Below are 21241 nucleotides of genomic sequence, written 5' to 3'. Positions count from 1 at the left end.
AAAAAAAAAAAAAATAATAATAATTACATTGTGAGACAAGATATGTAACAAGGCGTCAGAAGTATTAGTGTACAAGGTAATGTCTGATTTCAGCCTCAGTTTAGCCTACATTCATAACGCATGAGTCACTGCTCAGGTACAGACAGAGGAAATTCCCACCTCTAAAATAAAATCTCTATTGCATAATTAATCACGGCACATTAAATATGGCGGAGCATTAGAAGGAACATATCATACAGTGGTTGTTTTGTTCTCTGCTGACAAAGCTGTATCATGATCTGAAATTTAAATCCATGCTTACATGAGCATGCATGTATGTGCCCGAGTGAGTTCTTGAGTTGGTGGGTGGGTGAACATAGAGACAGACAGTCAGCCAGAAAGCCAGATGTTACCTGTTTGACCTCGGCCTGTAAGTGGCGGAGCTGCACGCACTGCTCCAGGTGTCGTCTGTGCTGCTCTGCGGCTGCGTCCAGCTCCTGCTGTTTCTCATGCAGGAAATCTAACAGATCCTGCACCCGCGTCGCCATGTCAACATCACGGTCGCACAACAACTCCACACCTTGACATAGAAAGAGAGCATAAATAATCATAATTAAGAAAACAAGGGCGTAAATAATCTCCCATGACACAAATAAATTGAGCTTTTGTCAAAATGGATTTAGTTGTTTTCCTTTATCTGACGTATTTATGTGATGTATATGTAAAAACATATTTAGGTCATATTTCATAAAATAAAAAAATATATTAAAAATATATTAAGGACAGGAGACATCTGTCTGTCTGTCTGTCTGTCTGTCTATCTGTCTGTCTGTCCGTCCGTCCGTCCATCCGTCCGTCTGTCTGTCTATCTATCTATCTATCTATAATCTAAATTCAAAATATCAACAAAAACAATAATAGCATATCAACGATATTAACACAACACTGATATATACATATATTGGGTAACACTTCAGTTTAGGGTCCAATTTTCACAATTTATTGGCTGTTTATTAGTACTTATAAAGCACATATTAATGCCTTATTCTGCATGACCATATTCTACATCCTTTATCCTACCCAATACCTAAACTTAACAACTACCTTACTAACTATTAATAAGCAGTAATTAGGAGTTTATTGAGGCAAAAGTCTTAATTAATAGTTAATAGTGAGAATTAGACCCTAATCTAAAGTGTGTCACAGGTTGATTTTCAATAATACATTACTGTAAAGAAGATCTAATGAGAATCATGACAATTACAAACTCAAAAATATTACAAAATATTCATAATATAAAAATGTATGTATTTTCACATGAACATGTTTTAAACAGGTTTCCTGAGTTTAATTCTGGGATCTTTCACAGATCAAGGAAAGGTAATATCTACTGGATAAAAAAGAAATAGCACCACATGCAAAGGCAGGATATGTTGGTAATCCGTCAGAAGACTTTAGTATGAGGACTTTATCGAGCCTAAGTGTGCTGGTAATTTTTGGCCAAGACATCAATTGGACGAGACAAAGACCAGATTAAAGAACACAGGCATTAGAGAGGCCACAATAAACAGGAGAGAGGTGGAGGATCACACATATTTGATTTATTTTAACTAAACTCTTATTAAATTATGGGAATTTCACAAGGAATCAGGTGAATTATTACCCTAATTGTTCTTTGTCTAATCCCATCTTAAAGAGATAGTTCACCTAAAAATGAAACTTCTTGCATCGTTTACTCACCATCATGTTGTTTCAAACATTTATGACTTTCTTCTTCTGCATGAAGAAGATACGAAAGAAGATATTTTGAAAAATGTTTGAAAACAAACAGTTCTGGTTATCGACTTCAATTGTAATACTGATACATTTCTCAAAATATCTTATTTTATGTTCCCATACAGGGTTGGAATGACATTGGCATTTTTGGGTGAAATAAAATATGTAAGGACAACTATATAATTAAGTAGTGCTTTAGCTCTTTGGTGCCATCAAAATTGCTCAGTTTGTTTAAGCATCCTAGCAAGCCAGGCACAGCGACATTAATGCAACCAATGGTGAGATTTTGGGGTGGGACTGTAAATTTGGAGTTGGGTTGGGTTGGGGGGAAGGGGGTAGATTCAGAAATGACACACTAGCTTTAAGGGCATCAAATGACATTTGCAAAGCTTTTAACTTCTGTAATGTGACATTTTTCGAATATTCAACTGGAATTTTTGATTTTATATATAGGGATTTGATTAGATTGCAAATAGTCAGCTATGATATTATTAGTTTCAGCTGATGAAGTTACAAAGTTACTACATTCTGATTAACATTTTTTCTTTAGAATAATGTGCACCGATGAATCATACACAATATGACCTGGAATATGCAGGAAGTAAATGGGGTGAATTTTGATTTCATACTGTCTTTAAAGTCCAAGTCGCCAGTAGAATACCATGAGAAAAATAAAAACAAAACCAACTACATGGAGAAATAAGCTAAATCAACACTGAAAATAATTACTGACCTAAAACATCAGCATAATCAGCATACAGAAGCACAGAAACCTGGGTCTTAGCACACACATTATCACACACACAGACATACTCACATTTTACACCCGTAGCCCAGAGTTGCAATGGGCTAAAACTCTGAGAGTACTCCAGCTTTGCGTTTGTATATGTGTCTCTACAAAAAGATGCTAGTAAAATGAGGAATCGTTTTGCTCTCTGCTATCTGTGCGTGCTGTCAGATGTCAAATCTTGTGTGTGTGTGTGTGTGTGACCAGTGATTTTGCTAGGCAGTGTGAGTCTATAGGATTACAGGGCCGGGTGGGAGGAACGGAGGGAGGGAGGGAGGGTTGCTGGGTGTCTGGTTGGACCTGCTGTGTTTAGCTTTAGAGTTTATCGTTTAGCTGCGTCCTCTCCTCCCCCTTAAGCCTGCTCGACACACTAACACACACACATCTCTGATGCCTCACGTGATCCAGTGACCGCAAAGGTTCGCTTTCAAAATCATTATACAAAGACACAAAGATGGCTTGTGGACAGATATCAAATGCATCTACTATGGCTCAAAAGTTTGGAATAATTATGATTTTTAAATGTTTTTGAGAGAAATCTTACCAATGTTGCATTTATTTGATCATAAAATACAGGAAAACAGTAATATTGTAAAATATTATAATTTAAAAGAACTGTTTTCTATTTGAGAATAATATTATTTGAGAATAGAATAATTTATAATGTAATTTATTCTTGTGATGGCAACGCTAAATTTTCAGCAGTCATTACTCCAGTCTTCAGTGCCATTCAGTCATTTAAATTTCAAATAATTGCTGTTCTTTTGAACTTTCTATTCATCCAAAAAAAAAAAAAAAAAACCCTGGAAAAAGTATCGCATTTTCCACAAAAATATCAAACAGAAAAAAACTGTTTTCAAAATTGATAATAATAAGAATCATTATTAATAATTGAGCACCAATAATAATTGATAATAATAACTGAGCACCAAATCAGCATATTAGATGATTTCTGAAGGATCATGTGACACTGAAGACTGGAGTAATGATGCTGAAAATTCTGCCTTGCCACCACAGCGATAAATTACATTTTAAAATATATTCAGATAGAAAACAGTTAATTGTAATAATATTTGACAATATTACTGTTTTACTGTATTTTGGATACATTTTTAGTATTATTTACATACTACTATAGTTTTATATGACTGCTCACCTGAGGCCTGAACTTCTGTGACGTACTGTAGGAGTTCCTGTCCCTGGTGTATGACATGGAATGTGAGGTTGTTCATGGTGAGAGCTTTATCAGCGTGATGCTGCAGTCTCTGCTCAGCTAGCGTCAGATCCTCAGTGTCAAACTCATTCATCTGCTGAGACAGCTCCTCATTCCACGACTCCAGGTCTGAGATGACCTACACAACAGATTCACACAACAACACCATAATGAAGCGTGCATAATGTATCAGCGGCCATATCTTTGAATGAACAAGTTTTAAATTCAATATATTTGAAAAAGCAAATATTGGAAGCAGTATTTAATTTAATATTTAAAAATATATAAAATAAAGTATTCAAAAAATTTTTATTATACTTGTAATGTAAATGGACCTTAGGCAGACCATATTACAATTAGTTAAGATTAAGATAAAATTAATAATGAAAACAAAGCTGAGATATACATGTACAGTTTGTTCAGTGGGTTGTACTTTTATGTAATCTGCTGTGAAAGCATATTGGCTGACTATTAAAAATGAAATATTCCCAGAAATTATGTTGAACATGCAAGAGAAAATCAACAAATTAATAGGCTATAAAAGGTTGCCCTGACAACAGGTGGGTAAAAACAGGAGCAACATGAATCAGAGAACAAGCGCTTGGCAAGCAGTTCACTTCAGCCAATAAATTAGCAAATATCCACACTTCTAACATCACATCTTACAGAGCATCTATTCAAAACTTTACAACACAACATTTGTCACTGATACAGTGATTTGGTAAAGTTTAAAGACATACTTTAAACAACTTATCCTCCCACATTCTTCCCGTCAAAAGTTACTCACTCTGCACTGCTGTGTGATTGAGAATTCCTCCTTCTTTAATTAACATGAGCATTTTCCCCACTGTTCTGAGTGAAGCATTGATGGCGACTACAGCAGGAACACAACCATTTTCTTTAAGAAGTAAATGTGTTCTTCAATATGTGGGAGCAGCGTTTGGGAAATCACACACCCACTGCTGTACCTTCTGGCACCCTGCCCCCTTGACTGACAGTGCCAACCCGCCCTGCTCTGAGTAACAATGTTGAGTGCAACAAGGAGGAGTTCATCTACAATCGTCACCTACCATCCCATATATACTGGAAGTTATACATGACATCCACCTATGCTGTCTTTGTACAGATTTCAGGTTGTGAAGGCATCAATATTTGCCTGTTTTTTGTCTGTACAATGTCTTCTTGGTTTTACCTAATCTATCAGCAAAGTAGCAGTGGAACGTGAGCACTTTCAAAACTCCCCCTGGAATATAATACTCCTTGATCTGTATTGGATTATGTTACAGAGAGCGATATCACTTTTACTACAAAAGCCGACTCGTTTTGTGCACTCTGATTACATCATATAGGGTTTCCTATGAACAAAACATTTACAACACAGCCACCAAAGGTCAATCACAAAGGATAATGGGCTTTCTGTGTCACGGTGTGGTAGCAATCCAACACGCACAACTCAGATAATTAATGGAAATAGTCTTTGATACGACAAAAACACTCAGGAGAATATACACGCTAACCTCATATAAACTAAAATGATAACCGGCAAGGAATAGAAGAAAACAGGGAGAATATATACATGGTGAAAATAACGAGACAGGAAACAGGTGGGACTAATATGTAACTATAGAAACAAACATGGAAATAACCAAGGAAACCGAAACCAAACAGAGCGGGGAAACAGGAACTAAAGGAAACAGAAAAGAATGTCAAAGTAAGAGTCCACATGACAGAACATAAATGTGACATTACTCCTCCCTACCATAAGGCGTGTCCTCACATTCTAACTTAAAGTCCAACAGTGGAAGGCAAGAGAGGGTTTAGGAGGTGGCCAAGGAGCTGTTGACAGACAGGGACCTGGAGAAGCCGGTAGAGGGAGACACCACAGCAGAGCTGATGGTGGGAGGAGCCAGGGTGGAGCACTGGTAAACGGTCGCAGCAGAACCTGGGAACCGACAGACGGAGGCAGTTGGAAGATATGGAGAGCAAGTCGGAGCTGAGAGGACGATGGACCAGGGCAACATCGATGGCTTGAAAGCTTAAGGTGGAGCCGCTGGCTTGCGGGACCAAGGTGGAGATGGGGGCTCGGCATACAAAGCCGATGTTGGAGGGAGTGAGGATCAAGGTGGAGCTGGAGAGAAGGAGGAGCTCAGTGGAGCTGAAGGGGTGGAGGCCTGAGGTACAGCTGGAGGCCCTGAATTCCATGCTGGAACCAGGGTGATGACTGACCACGGCGGACCAAGAGGCCTGGACAGAGCCAGCGAAGGGGACAAGACCAGGGATTTGGGAGGGACCGACTGGGACACAGGAGCTAGGAGACTTGGTGGGAACATGGGAGGAGGAAGGACTCTTGACAGAACTGGATCATCTAAACAGCTGGACAGGATTAGCAGAGGAGTGAGTTCAAGGACGGGACCTGGATCTTTGGACCATGAATCTATTAGCCAATGGTCTGCTCCTGGCTCTAGGATGGACAGGACAGGATACGCACACTCTGGAAAGTCTTTGGTGACAAGCTCTGGCCTCAGGAAGGACATGGTGGCTGGCTCTAGCTCTATAGCAGGAGTAGGCTCTAGCACGGGGTCCGTGGAGGGTACAGGCTTCTTCTCTTGGTCTGTGGCAGGCATACCGACTCCACAAAGTCCCTCGATGACTTTACATAGGCAGGCTTGCTTTGGGCCGCTCATTGAGGCTTCTGCGATAAAACACACAGTTGGAGTGGTCCAGGTAATGAGTAGTGAGCCAGGTCGAGAAAATCTCACATGTGATCCTCGAGGGAACGTTCCTCCTGATCCAGGAGGAAGAGGCGCACTGCTGATAAGTTCATATATGTTTTTTTTTTCTTTTCTCGTTGTGAGGGTCGGTTATTCTGTCACGCTGTGGTTGTAATCCAACATGCATGGCTCAGATAATCAATGAAAACAGGTAGAATATATGCATGGTGAACATAACGACACACAGGTGGGATTATAGAAACAAAGGAGGACATAATCAGTAATTTAAAGAAAAACTGAAACTAAACAGAGCGGGGCAACAGGAACTAAAGGAAACTGAACAGAATTTCAAATTAAGAGTTAACATAACAAAATAAACATGACATTCTGCAGGCCATGATAATAAAGGCAAAGGAGAGTCAACATTAAACTTTTTTTTGCTTTACTAAGTACGTTTCTGATCTTCTTGTGCATGACTGTTCAGTGCATATTGTTTCAAAGAAAAAGTTTCTCTTTATAACCATTCATCAGTGTAAATTGTAAAAACTTGCTTAGCCTCCGAAACAACTTTTCATACTGGGTGACATCACCTAGGCTGGCAGGGAAAAAGTCATCTACTATAAAATAATGTTTTTTTTTTTTTTTTTTTTTTTTTTTACTTGTGAATGGCCGTCAATGGGGAAACCTTTTCCCTAAATAATGATGCAGTTACAACATCTACCAGCAGGTCTAAAGCCCATGATGTCTAACCAAACCTAAAACACATGGTCATATTACAATAATGGTCCGGCTTTATATTAGGTGAATATATATATATATATATATATATATATATATGTAATATTATTTATGTGTTTAGTTTATATATATAAACTAAACACATAGATAAATAATTGTTAAATACAATGTAATCTTTGTGTTCATGTTTTTATTGTAAATAAGGTGGGATATGGTTAAGTTTATGGACTGATTTTGTAGTATAGTTAGGTTTAAGAGTAGGTTAAGGACTAAGTGAAGGGTCAACAGTAGAGATGTGTGGATCAGCTTTAACGTCACCCGAATTCACTGGCAAATTCACTGTACCCGACCTGAACTCGGTTGTCACATTACAATCATTCAAATTCTCAGTGTTAAGTGTGATGTTATGGTAACATATTACACCGGAGTAGGCTGCTTTTAAATGAACATTGATTTAAAGTAACAGTTCTTCTTTGGCAAAATTACATTTCCTTAATAGCCTAAACTATTTGTATATTTGCATATATTAATTACAAATGCAATTGCATGCAAGTACTTACATGTAAGTACAGTGTAAAATCATGTATGTACACAATAAATGCATTGCATTAAATGATTAATTTAAATGTTAGTACACAGTAGATAAAGACACACAAATATAAAGTGGGTCCAGAAATATTAAATAGGTTGTTTCATGTTCACTTTAAGAGATTTAATATAGAGCAACTGTGAAAGTCATATTGGTTAGATAAAGCTGTCAGTTTCATAAACACCCTTTTGACAAAAGTGTGACTCATTTTCACATATCCAGAGACACAAACCTCCATGAATCATGGTGCAGGCTGTGAGAGGAACATCCATGATAGCTTTGTCTATGCTCAAGGTTTCTGCTCAGATTCTCCGAGATCAATGGATTTTGGCTTTTAGCACGTGGTTCCTTTGATCAGATCAAAACGGACAAGAAAGATATGAGACAACATGTGGTGTATAGCCTTCTCACAATTGACGCAGTACTGAAACTTCAAACTCATGTAATCATGAAAGGCTGACTCATGGATATGAGGGGAAAAAAGTATCTGAGAGCAATATTATAATTTCAAAACAAATAGGTTCTTAAAATTAAACACTTCAATTTGTTAATATCATCTTAAACTGCACTGGCTGAGTAATATGCAAAATTATTAACATGACAGCATAATTAGAAAAACGGAAAATGCCAGAATACTGTGCATGTAGCCAATGGGAATCCATCTCTATAAGTGTGTGTCCCCATAGCAACAAAGTCAGGTGATAATTTAGTCAATCTATCAACTTAACTTAGACTAGACCTGCACACCTTTATTATTTTTTGCTATTTTAGCTAGCTAAGTATTATATCCATGTTTATGTTAGTTTAGACATGGTTGCTCCTTTGCACTTAAATAAGATTAAGTAGAACAGTCCGACGTCATGGTATAATGAGCACACTTGCACCCTCAAGAGAGCAGCCTGGAAAATGGAACGCAGTTGGAAGAAGACAAAACTAGGGGTATTTCGCATTACAAAAAAGGATAGTGTTTCTGTCTACAGAAAGGCCTTAAAAACTGCTAGATCTGCTTACTTTGCGACTTTCTTAAGAAAGCAAACATAACCCTACATATTCATCTGATGCAGTGGCTAAATTAATGAGAAATGGAGCTTCAACAAGTTTAGATATTTCCCAACAGCACAGCAGCAATGACTTTATGATTTTCTTTACTTGCAAGATTGATACTATTAGAGAGAAAATTATAAACATGCAACCATCTACTACAGTATCGCACCAGACAGTTCCTGGTAGTGCACTTTTTTTTGCTAGGGAAGGGTAATTTTTTTGCTATAAGAATACTCTAAATTGTAATGTTGGCATGCATTTTCTGTAAAGCTGCTTTGAAACAATATGTATTGTGAAAAGCGCTATACAAATAAATGTGAATTGAATTGAATTGAAAAAGAGAAGAAGAATTGCCTAAACTTGTTAAATATCAAAATCAACAACATGTATGTTAGATCCTATACAGACTAAGCTACTGAAAGAAGCCACAGATCTTTTTCTTAATATTATTAATTCATAATTATCATTAGGATATGTTTCAATTTCAATTTCAAGCTAGTTGTAATTAAGCCTCTCATTAAAAAACCACAACTTGATCCTAGAGAATTTGTTAACTACAGACCGATAATGAATCTCCCTTTTTTGTTAAAAATACTAGAAAAGGCAGTATCCTTACAACTATGTTCCTTCATAGAAAGAAATGGTATTTGCGAGTATTTACAATCAGGATTTAGTCCAAATCAAAGTACTGAGACTGCTCTCATTAGAGTTAAAAATGATTTGCTTCCATCATCTGATCATGGTTGTATCTCTCTATTAGTGTTACTAGACCTCAGTGCTGCATTTGACACTATCGACGACAACATTCTTTTGAATAGACTTATGTTGGCATTAGTGGAATTGCATTGGCATGGTTCAAATCGTACTTATCGGACCGATATCAATTTGTAGCAGTAAATGAAGAAGTATCATATCAATCACAAGTTGAATATAGAGTACCACAAGGCTCAGTACACGGAGCGTTGCTTTTCACCCTGTGCATGCTACCTTTGGGAGATATCAGAAAACATAGCATTAGTTTTCACTTTTACACCGATGATACTCAACTCGATATTTCTTCATGGCCTGATGGCAATTCACAAAACTAATGGCATGCATGGTCACTATATTACTTGGATGACTAGTAATTTCCTGCTACTAAATTCTGGAAAAATTATTGGACCAAAAACCTCCAAACACAATAACCTAGAATACTCTCACTTGATGGCTGCTCTGAAGATGAAGTCTTCTTTGTCAGTTAGGAATTATTTGACAACAAACTTTCATTTGAAAGCCACATTTCTGTCATTTTAAATCCTTTAAACTAGATTAAAGACCCATCTCTTTAACCTAGCATACATACAACACACTATCACATTTCTATAATTCAAATCTGTTAAAGGATTATTAGGCTGCATAAATTAGGTCAACTGGGAACACTTACTATAACACCTGATGTACAGTACTTTTTACATCTTAAGAAGAATGGCATCTATGCTTATATTAGTCTCTCTCTTTCAACTTTATCCTGAGGTTACGTACTCAGCCAGATCTGGTCCATATCCAGATCAGATGGTGTACCTGCACCTAGTGACAAGCACAACAGCCCTGAATGTCAGCGGAGACCATGACAACTACATGTGCCCTAGAGACAGATCCCCTGTGAAGACCTCATCGACACGACAGCCATCAGCACAGATCCTCAGCAAAGATCACAAGAACTAGACAAGTCCTCTGCACAGACCCCTATGGCCAGCTTCGACTCCTCCCCACCATAATGCCGGTGTGGTGCATCTTTAAGCAGGAGGAATTGGATTAAATATTCTGAATTATATCAATCCACAATCTGATTTGTGATGCAGCCTGGAATTATGACCACACCCTGTTGGTTCGCTTGGCCAGAGGAGACCTGGTCTAGCTGCTTTATAGATGCATTGAACTCATTTCATATTTGATGATATTTACACAGTTATTGAACGGAACCGAATCAACACTCAATTGACCTCAGCTGAACAATGACACTATTTTCTTTTTAGAGCCGTTTTACAGCAAAATTGTACTCTTTTTGCATCATTATTTTTCCTGTTTATCCCTGTAAAGCTGCTTTGATACAATATATAAAAATATACAAAACGCTATATAAATAAAGCTGACTTGACTTGACTACTGCTCCATTTGGAAAGATGATGTTTCAGTGTGGTAAATAATTACATTTAGCAATATGTATCTGAGCTTCTGCTATTCATTCTGATTCTCAAGACATCTGAAAGTGTGGAGAATGATGATGAAAAAAAAAAGCCCCCTGACTTCCCCACCAATTTTCCACCACTGCCTGCAACCCATCAACTGAGAATCACTTGTCTTGTCTTAACTGTTAAGATCCACTGTTTACAACAAAATCAGTGGGTTATCATTTGGGAGAAAACCGTCAGACATGTTGTAAAGTGTGGACTCACGTCAATTGCATCTCGTTCAAAGATCCTGAGCTGGAGGAAAAGCTCTAGTTTGATCTTCCGTTCCTGAAACAGCTCCTCCATCTGAGCCTGAGCCTCATCCAGCTGCTGCAGGACACTCTCAATGTGAGCCATAGAGCTGTTATGAGGAGTCTTATTGCTGGAGATTGCAGAGTCCCTGCAGTCAGAAATAAGAGCATATGAGTATGAGAGACAAGATTTGCGGCAAAGTATACCATACGACTTCAATGAAGCGTCTTCTTACAACAGTTTAATTAGTCTCTGCATGTTAGGAGATGGATCAATTAATTGTATGAGTGTGTTACTGTGTTTTAGGGTGATTGTTGCAGCTCTATGTTCTCATATTAATGAAAATGTATGAGTCGTATATATTATTTATATTATATACGTATTTATAACCGATTGTAAATTGGTATATTTAATTATCTATACTATACTATATAGAACATCTACTTGATTGTTTATATTATCGCAAAATATAGATTATATTATTGCACAGCTCTCTATATAAAATTGGATATATAGGTATGTCCAACTTAACCTGCATACATGCAGTATACTCAAGCAAAACGATATTTAATATATAGCAAATCTCAACTGAAATGTGATTGAAATAATGTCAGATGGTTTCAATTTTGAAAAAAAAAAAAGAAGCAATGTTGTAAATAACTAAATAATTAAAAAGGTTAACAAAATACTTATGAATAAAAATGACATTTTATAAAGATCTGTATGAAAAGTACGATGTTGAAACAACATTGCAACATCAACATTGATTCGTTTTGCAAAATTCAACAGTGAATTTGGGAATCTCTGTAGATCTAGAAATGAATATTGGACGTGTTAGAGTAACGGATTTGCTGGTGTTTCGCCACAGTTTCTTCAAAATAAGATAAGCTGTTATTACAGATTTGTAAGCAGTGTTGGGGAAAGTTACTTTTAAAAGTAATGCATTACAATATTGCGTTACTCTCTAAAAAAGTAACTAATTGCACTACTTAGTTAATTTTTATGAAAAGTAATGTGTTACATTACTTTTGCGTTACTTATTCTCACCTGGGCTGGGCTTGTTTGTTTTTTAATAACAACAAAAAAAGTTCTATTTTTAGCAAATATTAAGGCCCTTTCACACCAAAAGTGAAATGAATAAGCCTCAGGCTGAAGGAAATTCATATTTGCACCTGTACAGTAGAGGGTGCAGCTCAAACAAACTTTTCAGCTGTGCTGCCATTTTGGATTAAAGAAGAATATGATACAGGAGAAGGAAGTTCAATACTCTTATTTCTAAATCTAATAATGTAATCTAAATCTAACGTAATGTCATTTTTGCTTATTAGTATGGTTGAATTAGATCATTGAAGGACAGCAGCAAAGACATTGGTTAATAAAGTGAGATTAAATACATGAAGTACATTTGTGTAATTTAATATGGTTAATTATTACAGGTTTGCATAAAAAGCCGAGATTGCACTTCACTGTTTTTCAGTGCTTTTGTGCAAGTGAGATGAGTAAATGCATGTTACTTGAAAAAGTAATCTGATTACGTAACTCAAGTTACTTGTAATGCGTTACCCCCAACACTGTTTGTAAGTTGTTAATGTTTGTGATGTGCATGGTTTTGTAGCCTGCTATATTTGCTCTATTAATAAAACCTGAAAAACCTGCATTAGTTTTCGTTCCCCACAAGGTCACTAGTTTCATAAAGTGACTAAATAATCTAACAAAATTCACAAAAATGAAAAAAGCATCTGTGGGGTTAGAGTTTAGTAATTATAATTAATACAACAGACGTCAATTGAATGGCATGACGTGCATAAGTGTTTCTGTTTGTGTCAGAATTCTCATGACAACAAGTGAACGGTCACCTTTTACTACTTAACTGATGTTTTCTCATTGGCCAGTACCTGAGCTGCTGGATGAGATCCTCTCCTTCTTTAATGACGTTGACAGTGACCTGCAGGGTGGTTTGCTGCTGCTGACCGAAACGTTTGATCAGCTCCTGCACCGCCTCGACTGACTCAGCATAAACATCATCCAGCAACTCCTTCTGAAGTTCCTCTAACCATGTCCATAGCTGCAGAAGAGTGACATCATTACCAGCCAATCAGATTAGAATCTTCACAATATTATGAACCAATCAGTAAACTGTGTAGGTCCATGGGTCTTCAAACAAATAACAATTGTTCTAAAATTAAATGTCCAAATGCACAAACATGACAAGACAAACAGCCAGACGCACTTAGGCTGCCACCGAACGGCTGGTGTTGTTATTTCCTGTGAATGGCCTTCGTCTTGTGTGAGCTCACAGGATTAGCCATCTGCCTGTGTTGGCATGTCAAAGAGTGTATCTCTTGCCACAGCAGGCCATGCTCCGTCTTTCCACACCTCCCCATTGTCTTTTTCCATCTCCACCTTTCTCTTTTTCCAAAACTCCAGCCTTTAACCCTTTATCATTACTCATCCCATTATAAAACACATTCTCAGAAACAAAGATGTCTGCATAAACCAGCCTGCTACAGATAGCAGATGGCTAACATTACGCCATATGGAGACATTAAAGAAAGCATTGTTTGTTCGTATTAAGTATGTCATGAATCATGTACGCACTGTCTACTCATTATCATTTACTGTTTGTGGAATATAGATGGACCAGGAGGAAAGAGTTCTGAATAAATAGACAAATGATAAACATTTGAGGTCCAAAAAAACGCTAACCACAGCACAGATCATGTTTAATATTTGCAAGTGGGATACTGCAAGATATTACATTTTCATACAGTTCGCACTGACTAGTCAATCAGTTCTGCTGCTAGTGAATGTGTGGTCTGTGTCGACTAGCTGTGGAACATAATTTCAGTTGTGCTAGTTCTATGTAGCAACAGCAGAAGGAAAATTCTTCTGCTCACAAGTAGCAATCCAGTGTAGCTACATGACATTAGCTTTGTATTATAACCTGTAGTTGTTGAATATATTTGGAATTACATGAAAGCGAAAATTGAGTAGAACTGAGGTTTGTGTTATTGAAATACATTATGTGACATTATTAAGTGAACTGCGCTACAGACATCTGAGATGGTATGAGTTCAAACGTTGACAAAGTACAGTGGCATAAATCCATTTATGCACCTTTCCCATTCTCATCTGCATCATCTCAGGTGTGACAATCTCTCAGTTAACACACTCTATGTCAATGCAGAAATTGCAAGTGCAGAAGTAGCAGAGCATATCAGAATGTCATTTACATAATATAAACAGAGATCCGCTGACTAGTCAACTAGTAAAAATGTTGTGGAAGCCTACAGAGAAAAGTTACAGCGCACTTAAAGGGTTAGTTCACCCAAAAGTGAAAATTCTGTCATTAATAACTCACTCTCATGTCGTTCTACACCCGTAAGACCTTAGTTCATCTTCAGAACACAAATTAAGATATTTTTGATAAAATCAGATGGCTCAGTAAGGCCTCCATTGCCAGCAAGATAATTAATACATTCAGATGCCCATAAAGGTACTAAAAACATATTTAAAACAGTTCATGTGACTACAGTGGTTCAACCTCAATATTATAAAGCAACGAGATTACTTTTTGTGTGCCAAAAAAACACAATAACGACTTTTCAACAATATCTAGTGATGGCCGATTTCAAGACACTGCTTCATGAAGGTTTGAAGCTTTACGAATCTTTTTTTTCAAATCAGTGATTCGGATCATGTATCAAACTGCCAAAGTTACGTGAACTATTGAAATTTCGAAACACTTATGACGTAACGAAGCCTCGTTTACTGAAATCACGTGACTTTGGCGCTCCGAACCACTGATTCGAAACAAAAGATTTGTAAAGCTTTGAAGCACTGTTTTGAAATTGGCCATCACTAGATATTGTTGAAAAGTCATTATTTTGTTTGTTTGTTTGTTTTGGCGCACAAAAATGATTCTCGTCGCTTCATAACATTAAGGTTAAACCACTGTAGTCACACAAACTGTTTTAAATATGTTTGTAGCACCTTTCTGGGCACTGAAAGTTTTAATTGTCCTGCTGGCAATAGAGGCCTCACTGAGCCATTGGATTTCATCAAAAATATCTTAATTTGTGTTCCGAAGATAAACGAAGGTCTTACGGGTGTAGAACGACATGAGGGTGAGTAATTCAAATTTGTTCAGCTAAGCAGGGCTGAGCCTGGTTAGTACCTGGATGGGAGACCTTCTGGGAAAACTAGGTTGCTGCTGGAAGAGGTGTTGCTGAGGCCAGCAGGAGGTGCTCACCCTGTGGTCTGTGTGGATCCTAACACCCCAGTATAGTGATGGGGACACTATACTGTCAAAAAGCACCGTCCTTCGGATGAGACGTTAAACCGAGGTCCTGAATCTCTGTGGTCGTTAAAAATCCCAGGATGTCCTTCAAAAAGAGTAGGGGTGTAACCCCGACATCCTGGCCACATTTGCCCATTGGCATCTGTCCATCATGGCCTCCTAATCATCCCCATACACTGATTAGCTTCATAACTCTGTCTCCTCTCCACCAATAAGCTGGTGTGTGATGGGCGTTCTGGCGCAATATGGCTGCCGTCGCATCATCCAGGTGGATGCTGCACATTGGTGGTGGTTGAGGAGATTCTCCCTTCTATATGTAAAGCGCTTTGGGTACCCAGAAAAGCGCTATATAAATGTAAGGAATTATTATTATTATTAATTATTAATTAATTAATGACAGCATTTTCATTTTTGGGTGAACAAACCCTTTAACAGTATGGTGCAGAAACAATGGAACATGTGAAAAAAAGTGAAGACATTAACATACACAAACACATATGTTGGGTTTTCATGTTTTATGGGGACATTCCATAGACATAATGATTTTATACTGTACAAACTGTATATCCTATCCCCTAACTCTAATCCCCTAACAATTTTAGATTTTCACACTTTTAGATTTTCAAGAAACATAATTCTGTATAATTTATATGCTGTTTTCCTCCCCACAAGGACAAGGATCTTTTCACAAATTGTTCTAAACTTGTCCTGTATTTTTCAAGTACATTTTCAAAGATTGTGTGTATACCTGTTACATAATATTCAGGAATATTCAAACCTATATTACTCACGTGAGCACCAAGACTCAATGTCTCTGGAGCATGTGTGATAACCACTATACCAGTGCTTCATATTTTGGATGTCTCCAGGTCACACTAAATTCAAGTCTTACAGTCTCTTCTAATGAGCTGATGAACTGAATCAGGTGTTTTTAAACCTTTTCAAAACTTGTCCTATATTTTTCAAGTACATTTTCAAAGATTGTGTGTATACATGTTACATAATATTCAGGAAAACAATGTTACAATTATACTTTTATCTCTGAAAGTGAAGACATTACAAAAAATATTTAAATGAATGAACAACTGAATGAATGAATGAATGAATATTGTGGGTCAAGTTCAAACACATGAGTAGTACTGTGGCTCAATATGTATCTGGAGTATGTGTGATAACCACTATACCATGGCTCCAAATTATTAAAACTTTCTAAACTTGTCCTGTATTTTTTAAGGAAACTGTCAAAAGTCTGTGAATGTTAAATCATATTCTGTAACACATTTATGTCGAGTAGAATACAGGCACAACCAACACATCCACACTCACTAACACCCACTCTTACTCTCTTCCAAGACTTACCTCTTTGCTGTGAGTATGGAAGGCCACAGACATGTCGAGCAGGACTTTACGCTGTTCAACGCGTCTTACGAAATCCTGGATACGGTCTTCCAGCTGGTGTGCGGCCTGGTAGATCTCCTCAGGGTCACACTCGCCTGTCTGAGCCAGCTGCTCTGCCGCCTCCAGGAGTTTGTCTGCATTCGTGTAGGTGTTCTGAGAAACAAGCAGCAGTATGGAAGTTAATATGCATTTGACTCATTTCTGAGGTGGCCTAAATAGTTTTAAATCAGGGAGGAGAACAGAAGATAGCCAGATGGACAGTAGCCAAAGCGATACTCTTACATCTGTTCCTCCTTACCTGAGCCACTTCTTCAAAGTCCTCATGACGTTTCTGTAATGCACGAGCCCTGTGCAGAGACTTCCCCACTCCTGTGTGCTTACTTAAGAATGCCTCACCATGGTTTTCAATCCAATCTAGAACCTGCGAGAAGACATTCATAAAGAAGAACATAACCATATGTTGCTGAGATGGTCAAGAGAACCACCTCCCGCATCATAAAAAGTAATCCTAAATGAGTCATGATATTATACACAGATATTTCCGCTGAGGATTGTATGTCAACACAAATGTGAAAATGCACAAAACAACATTTATTTGTTACTACTGTAAAATGTAATTAAAGTGTAGGGTATACATTTAGGACTTAATACTTAAATAAATTAAAAGGTACACAATGTAACTTTTGGCCCTAGTGGTTAAAAACAAAAACAAAACTGCATGCATTTTGCAGAAGAACATTGTTTGGTTGTGCTTCAGCTCTGCGTGACTGTGCAGAAGAATATGACCCTTCACAACAGATAAGCCAGCGTTCTGATGTAGAACCCGGAAGCGCTGCACTACATGAACAGCGTAGGAGACTGACATGGAAGAGAAGAAATTATTGAATAAAGTCGTTATTTTTGTTTGTTTTTTGCGTTTGTTTTGTCTTTACTACCTTTCTAGGCCTTGAAAGTGGTAATAACTTTGCAGTCTATCAGATGTCAGAAAGCTCTCGGATTTCATCAAAAATATCTTAATTTTTGTTCCGAAGATGAACGAAGGTCTTACGGGTTTGGAACGACATGAGGGTGAGTAATTAATGACAGAATTTTTATTTCTGGGTGAATTAACCCGTTAAGGTCTTTCATGATTATAGGATTTTGAAAGCCTTTGAAACCTTTGAAAGGTTTAATCAATTTCCATAACTTTTCAAGGCCAAGGAATCAGTTTTAAAATTTCCTAATATTTCCAGGTTTTATTTTGAAACTCTAGCAATGAATTTCCATGACTTTTCCAGTTGCTTGTGACTCTAGGATAAAGATTAAAAAATAAAATAAAATAAAATAAAATAAAATAATGTCATTACAAAACATATGGCCCTTTCTAGCAATTTCTAGCTGAATAAAAAAAAATAAGAGGACAGTAAAACATTTCTCAGGAATCTTAGTGATTTAGTTAATTTCTTTTATGATAACAGTGGATTCGAAAACGAATATATATATATATATATATAGAGAGAGAGAGAGAGAGAGAGATAGATAGATAGATAGATAGATAGATAGATAGAATATAAAGTATAAAAAGAATTCAACTGCATTTCCAGTGTAAAACCACCAGGGGGCACCTCAAAGCAGCAGGAGTCACTGCGACAGCTCAACACCTCTATAAACATCAGCACCATACACGCAGTGAGGTCATCCTGCAGATTAAGCCAGCGAGCCTCTGGTGTGTACTCTGATGGTGTTGTCGGAGTTCAATAATTGTTTATGTTATGGATTTTTGACTAATGTTATATTATTTGTTATTTATCTCAGGTTTGCATGAGCATCTGAATACATATGCAAGATTTTACTAATAAAAACACATTACAAATGCATTTAAGTGAGTATTAAATGTTTTAAACATTTGTATTTAAACATTTGAAACCTGCAAGATGGAGCTTCTAAGACAGACGTCTCATATCCAAGTATGAAAGCTTTCTACCTGTCTCAAAAGACGCCACGGCACACTGCGAAACACACTGAGTCCTCTACTCATGCATATTTCATTATGCCACCTTTGATCTGGCTCAATGTGCCACATTCAGAGCTGCGTGTGTGGTGGCATCTGTCAGCACGTGTGTGTGCGTGTGATTAGAAGAAATCATTTGTCGTGCAGATGTTGAGTCTCCTGCTCACGTGTCTTTTTTCAGATGTCTGGAAGGTTTAGAGGTCCCCTATGCCTGCATCATTTTATGGGGCAAACCCTCAACATAATGAGGCTGCTGAACACGGTTACCATGACAACTGATACTGAATGTGTCTGAGAGAAAAAGACTAAGTTTAAAAAAAAGTGGGAACACAGTGTGGGGCAGACTGTGTGTTAGAGAGAGTGGAAGAGACAATTGGATGTTGTTGTAAAAGGTATGACAGAATTTTTATTAAAATGTCTTACTTGGAAAAAAAAAAAAAAGATATCTCCTCATGTTACATATCCTCATGATGTTTCAAACCCATATGCTGTTTTTTTTTCCCTTTTCTTCTTTTCTTTTTTTTTTTTTTCTCTGGAACATAAATAAAGAATCTTTGTATAGATCCTTGCCATAAAACCACAGTTCATAGTGACCAGTGGCTGTGACAGGCACCAATAAGGACAATAAAAGAACCATAAAAGAAGTCTATACAACTGGAATAGAGTGCACATGCCATATGGACTACTTTTATGGTGCTTTTTATACTTTTTGTATGTGGAGATTCTTAAAAAAAAAAAAAAAAAAACAACTTTTATTTATTTCACAGGAACAATAACATCAGTTTTGGAACGATGTAATGACAGAATTTTTTTTTTTTTTTTTTTTTTTTGAACTATCCCTTTAACAATTTAATGCAGTGGTGCCTAAAATCTCCCTTTCAAATTTACATTCTATTCTCAACTGAGTAGTGAAATCCTATTTTAAACAGACAAGAACTCACTTTATATTCAACATAACGATGTCTCGCAGGCATTCAGATGCTGCCATTTTTCAATAACGATATTCAGACAAAGAGAAGAAGAGATTCAACCAGATGCACCTCATTTGTGAGCAGGACTCAGTTCAATGCCACATTGTCATAAATATATTCATACACAAACTCTGTAATCAGTTTGTGTTTTGTAACATTAAAATATATTAAGGATGTTTTTTGTTTGTTTGTTTGTTTGTTTTACAATCGCCCACACTGTGAGATTTCATTAATTTATCTGAATAAGCATAAATCAAATGTTAAACTGGCTTATCAATAACTTTTGAATAAAAAAAAATGCTTTAAGGTTTATTTCATGATATATATATATATATATATATATATATACACTGTATATAGATATACCGATCAAAAGTTTGGGGTCTGTACAATTTTATTTTATTTTTTTTTAAATAAATCTATTATGCTCACGAAGGCTGCATTTATTAGATCAAAAATACAGTAAAAATGGTAATATTGTAAAATATTATCACAATTCACTAATATTTTTTTTTTTTCTATTTTAATATATTTTAAAATTTAACTTTTTCCTGTGATAGCAAAGCTGAATTTTCAGCAGCCATTAGTCTTCAGACATTATTCTAATATGCTAATATGGTGCTCAAGAAACATTGCTTATTATTATCAATGCTGAAATCATGGCTTTAATATTTTTGTGAAAGCTGCAATTCTTTTTCAGGATTCTTTGATGAATCTATTTAAATCTAGATAGAATAGATAGAATTTAAATAGAAATATTTTGTAACATTATAATTGTAAATGTCTTTACTGTCACTTTTGATCAATTAAATGCAAATATACAGTCAAAGCAAAATTTATTCAGACACCCTGAACATTTCATTCATTATTACTGTTTATTCACTATAGTTAAAAAAAAAAAAAGGTAATAAAATATGACAAGATCTTAGAGTTAAACTGTGTCAGAAAAAAATTAATCTTAATTATGTCAGATAACACTTAAGCAAAACACTGTATAAAGAATTTTTGGGTATACTATGTCACAATTTACTTTATTTTGCTATCCTCACTTACATAAATGAACTATAGTGTCCTGCACCCACTAGTAAAAAAATAAAAAATATATATCTAGTGTCTGAATAATTTTTGGTTTGACTGTATATATATATTCTTTTAGTCTTTTTTGGTTTAATGGAAAAAAAAAAAGATGTGCAAGAGAAGGCAGAACAAAATCACTGCGAGGAGGAAGTAAAATTCAGCGGGAACAGGCATGTGGGGGATGAAACTTGTGGGAAGTGGGCGAG

The 21241-nt window shown here is 36.6% G+C and overlaps 1 protein-coding gene across 7 annotated transcripts in view; it reads right to left on the bottom strand.

The window, feature by feature from the left end:
* triob (trio Rho guanine nucleotide exchange factor b) overlaps positions 1-21241 on the bottom strand; it is a 174738-nt gene that overhangs the window by 62105 nt on the left and 91392 nt on the right. For all 7 annotated transcript variants that reach the window (XR_007925466.1, XM_051865402.1, XM_051865400.1 and 4 more), the window contains 6 exons: positions 17296-17418; positions 16959-17150; positions 13195-13364; positions 11273-11447; positions 3699-3894; positions 393-559 (listed from right to left, as the gene is read on the bottom strand). Coding sequence is in view for 6 of the 7 variants with exons in the window: in XM_051865402.1 (XP_051721362.1) it covers positions 393-559; positions 3699-3894; positions 11273-11447; positions 13195-13364; positions 16959-17150; positions 17296-17418 (1023 nt within the window). In the remaining variant the exon portion in view is untranslated. The remainder of the gene's footprint in view (positions 1-392; positions 560-3698; positions 3895-11272; positions 11448-13194; positions 13365-16958; positions 17151-17295; positions 17419-21241) is intronic.

Source organism: Ctenopharyngodon idella, chromosome 16 (genome assembly GCF_019924925.1).
Source record: "Ctenopharyngodon idella isolate HZGC_01 chromosome 16, HZGC01, whole genome shotgun sequence".
NCBI classification, from domain to species: domain Eukaryota; kingdom Metazoa; phylum Chordata; class Actinopteri; order Cypriniformes; family Xenocyprididae; genus Ctenopharyngodon; species Ctenopharyngodon idella.
This window is presented reverse-complemented; position numbering and strand designations above follow the sequence as displayed.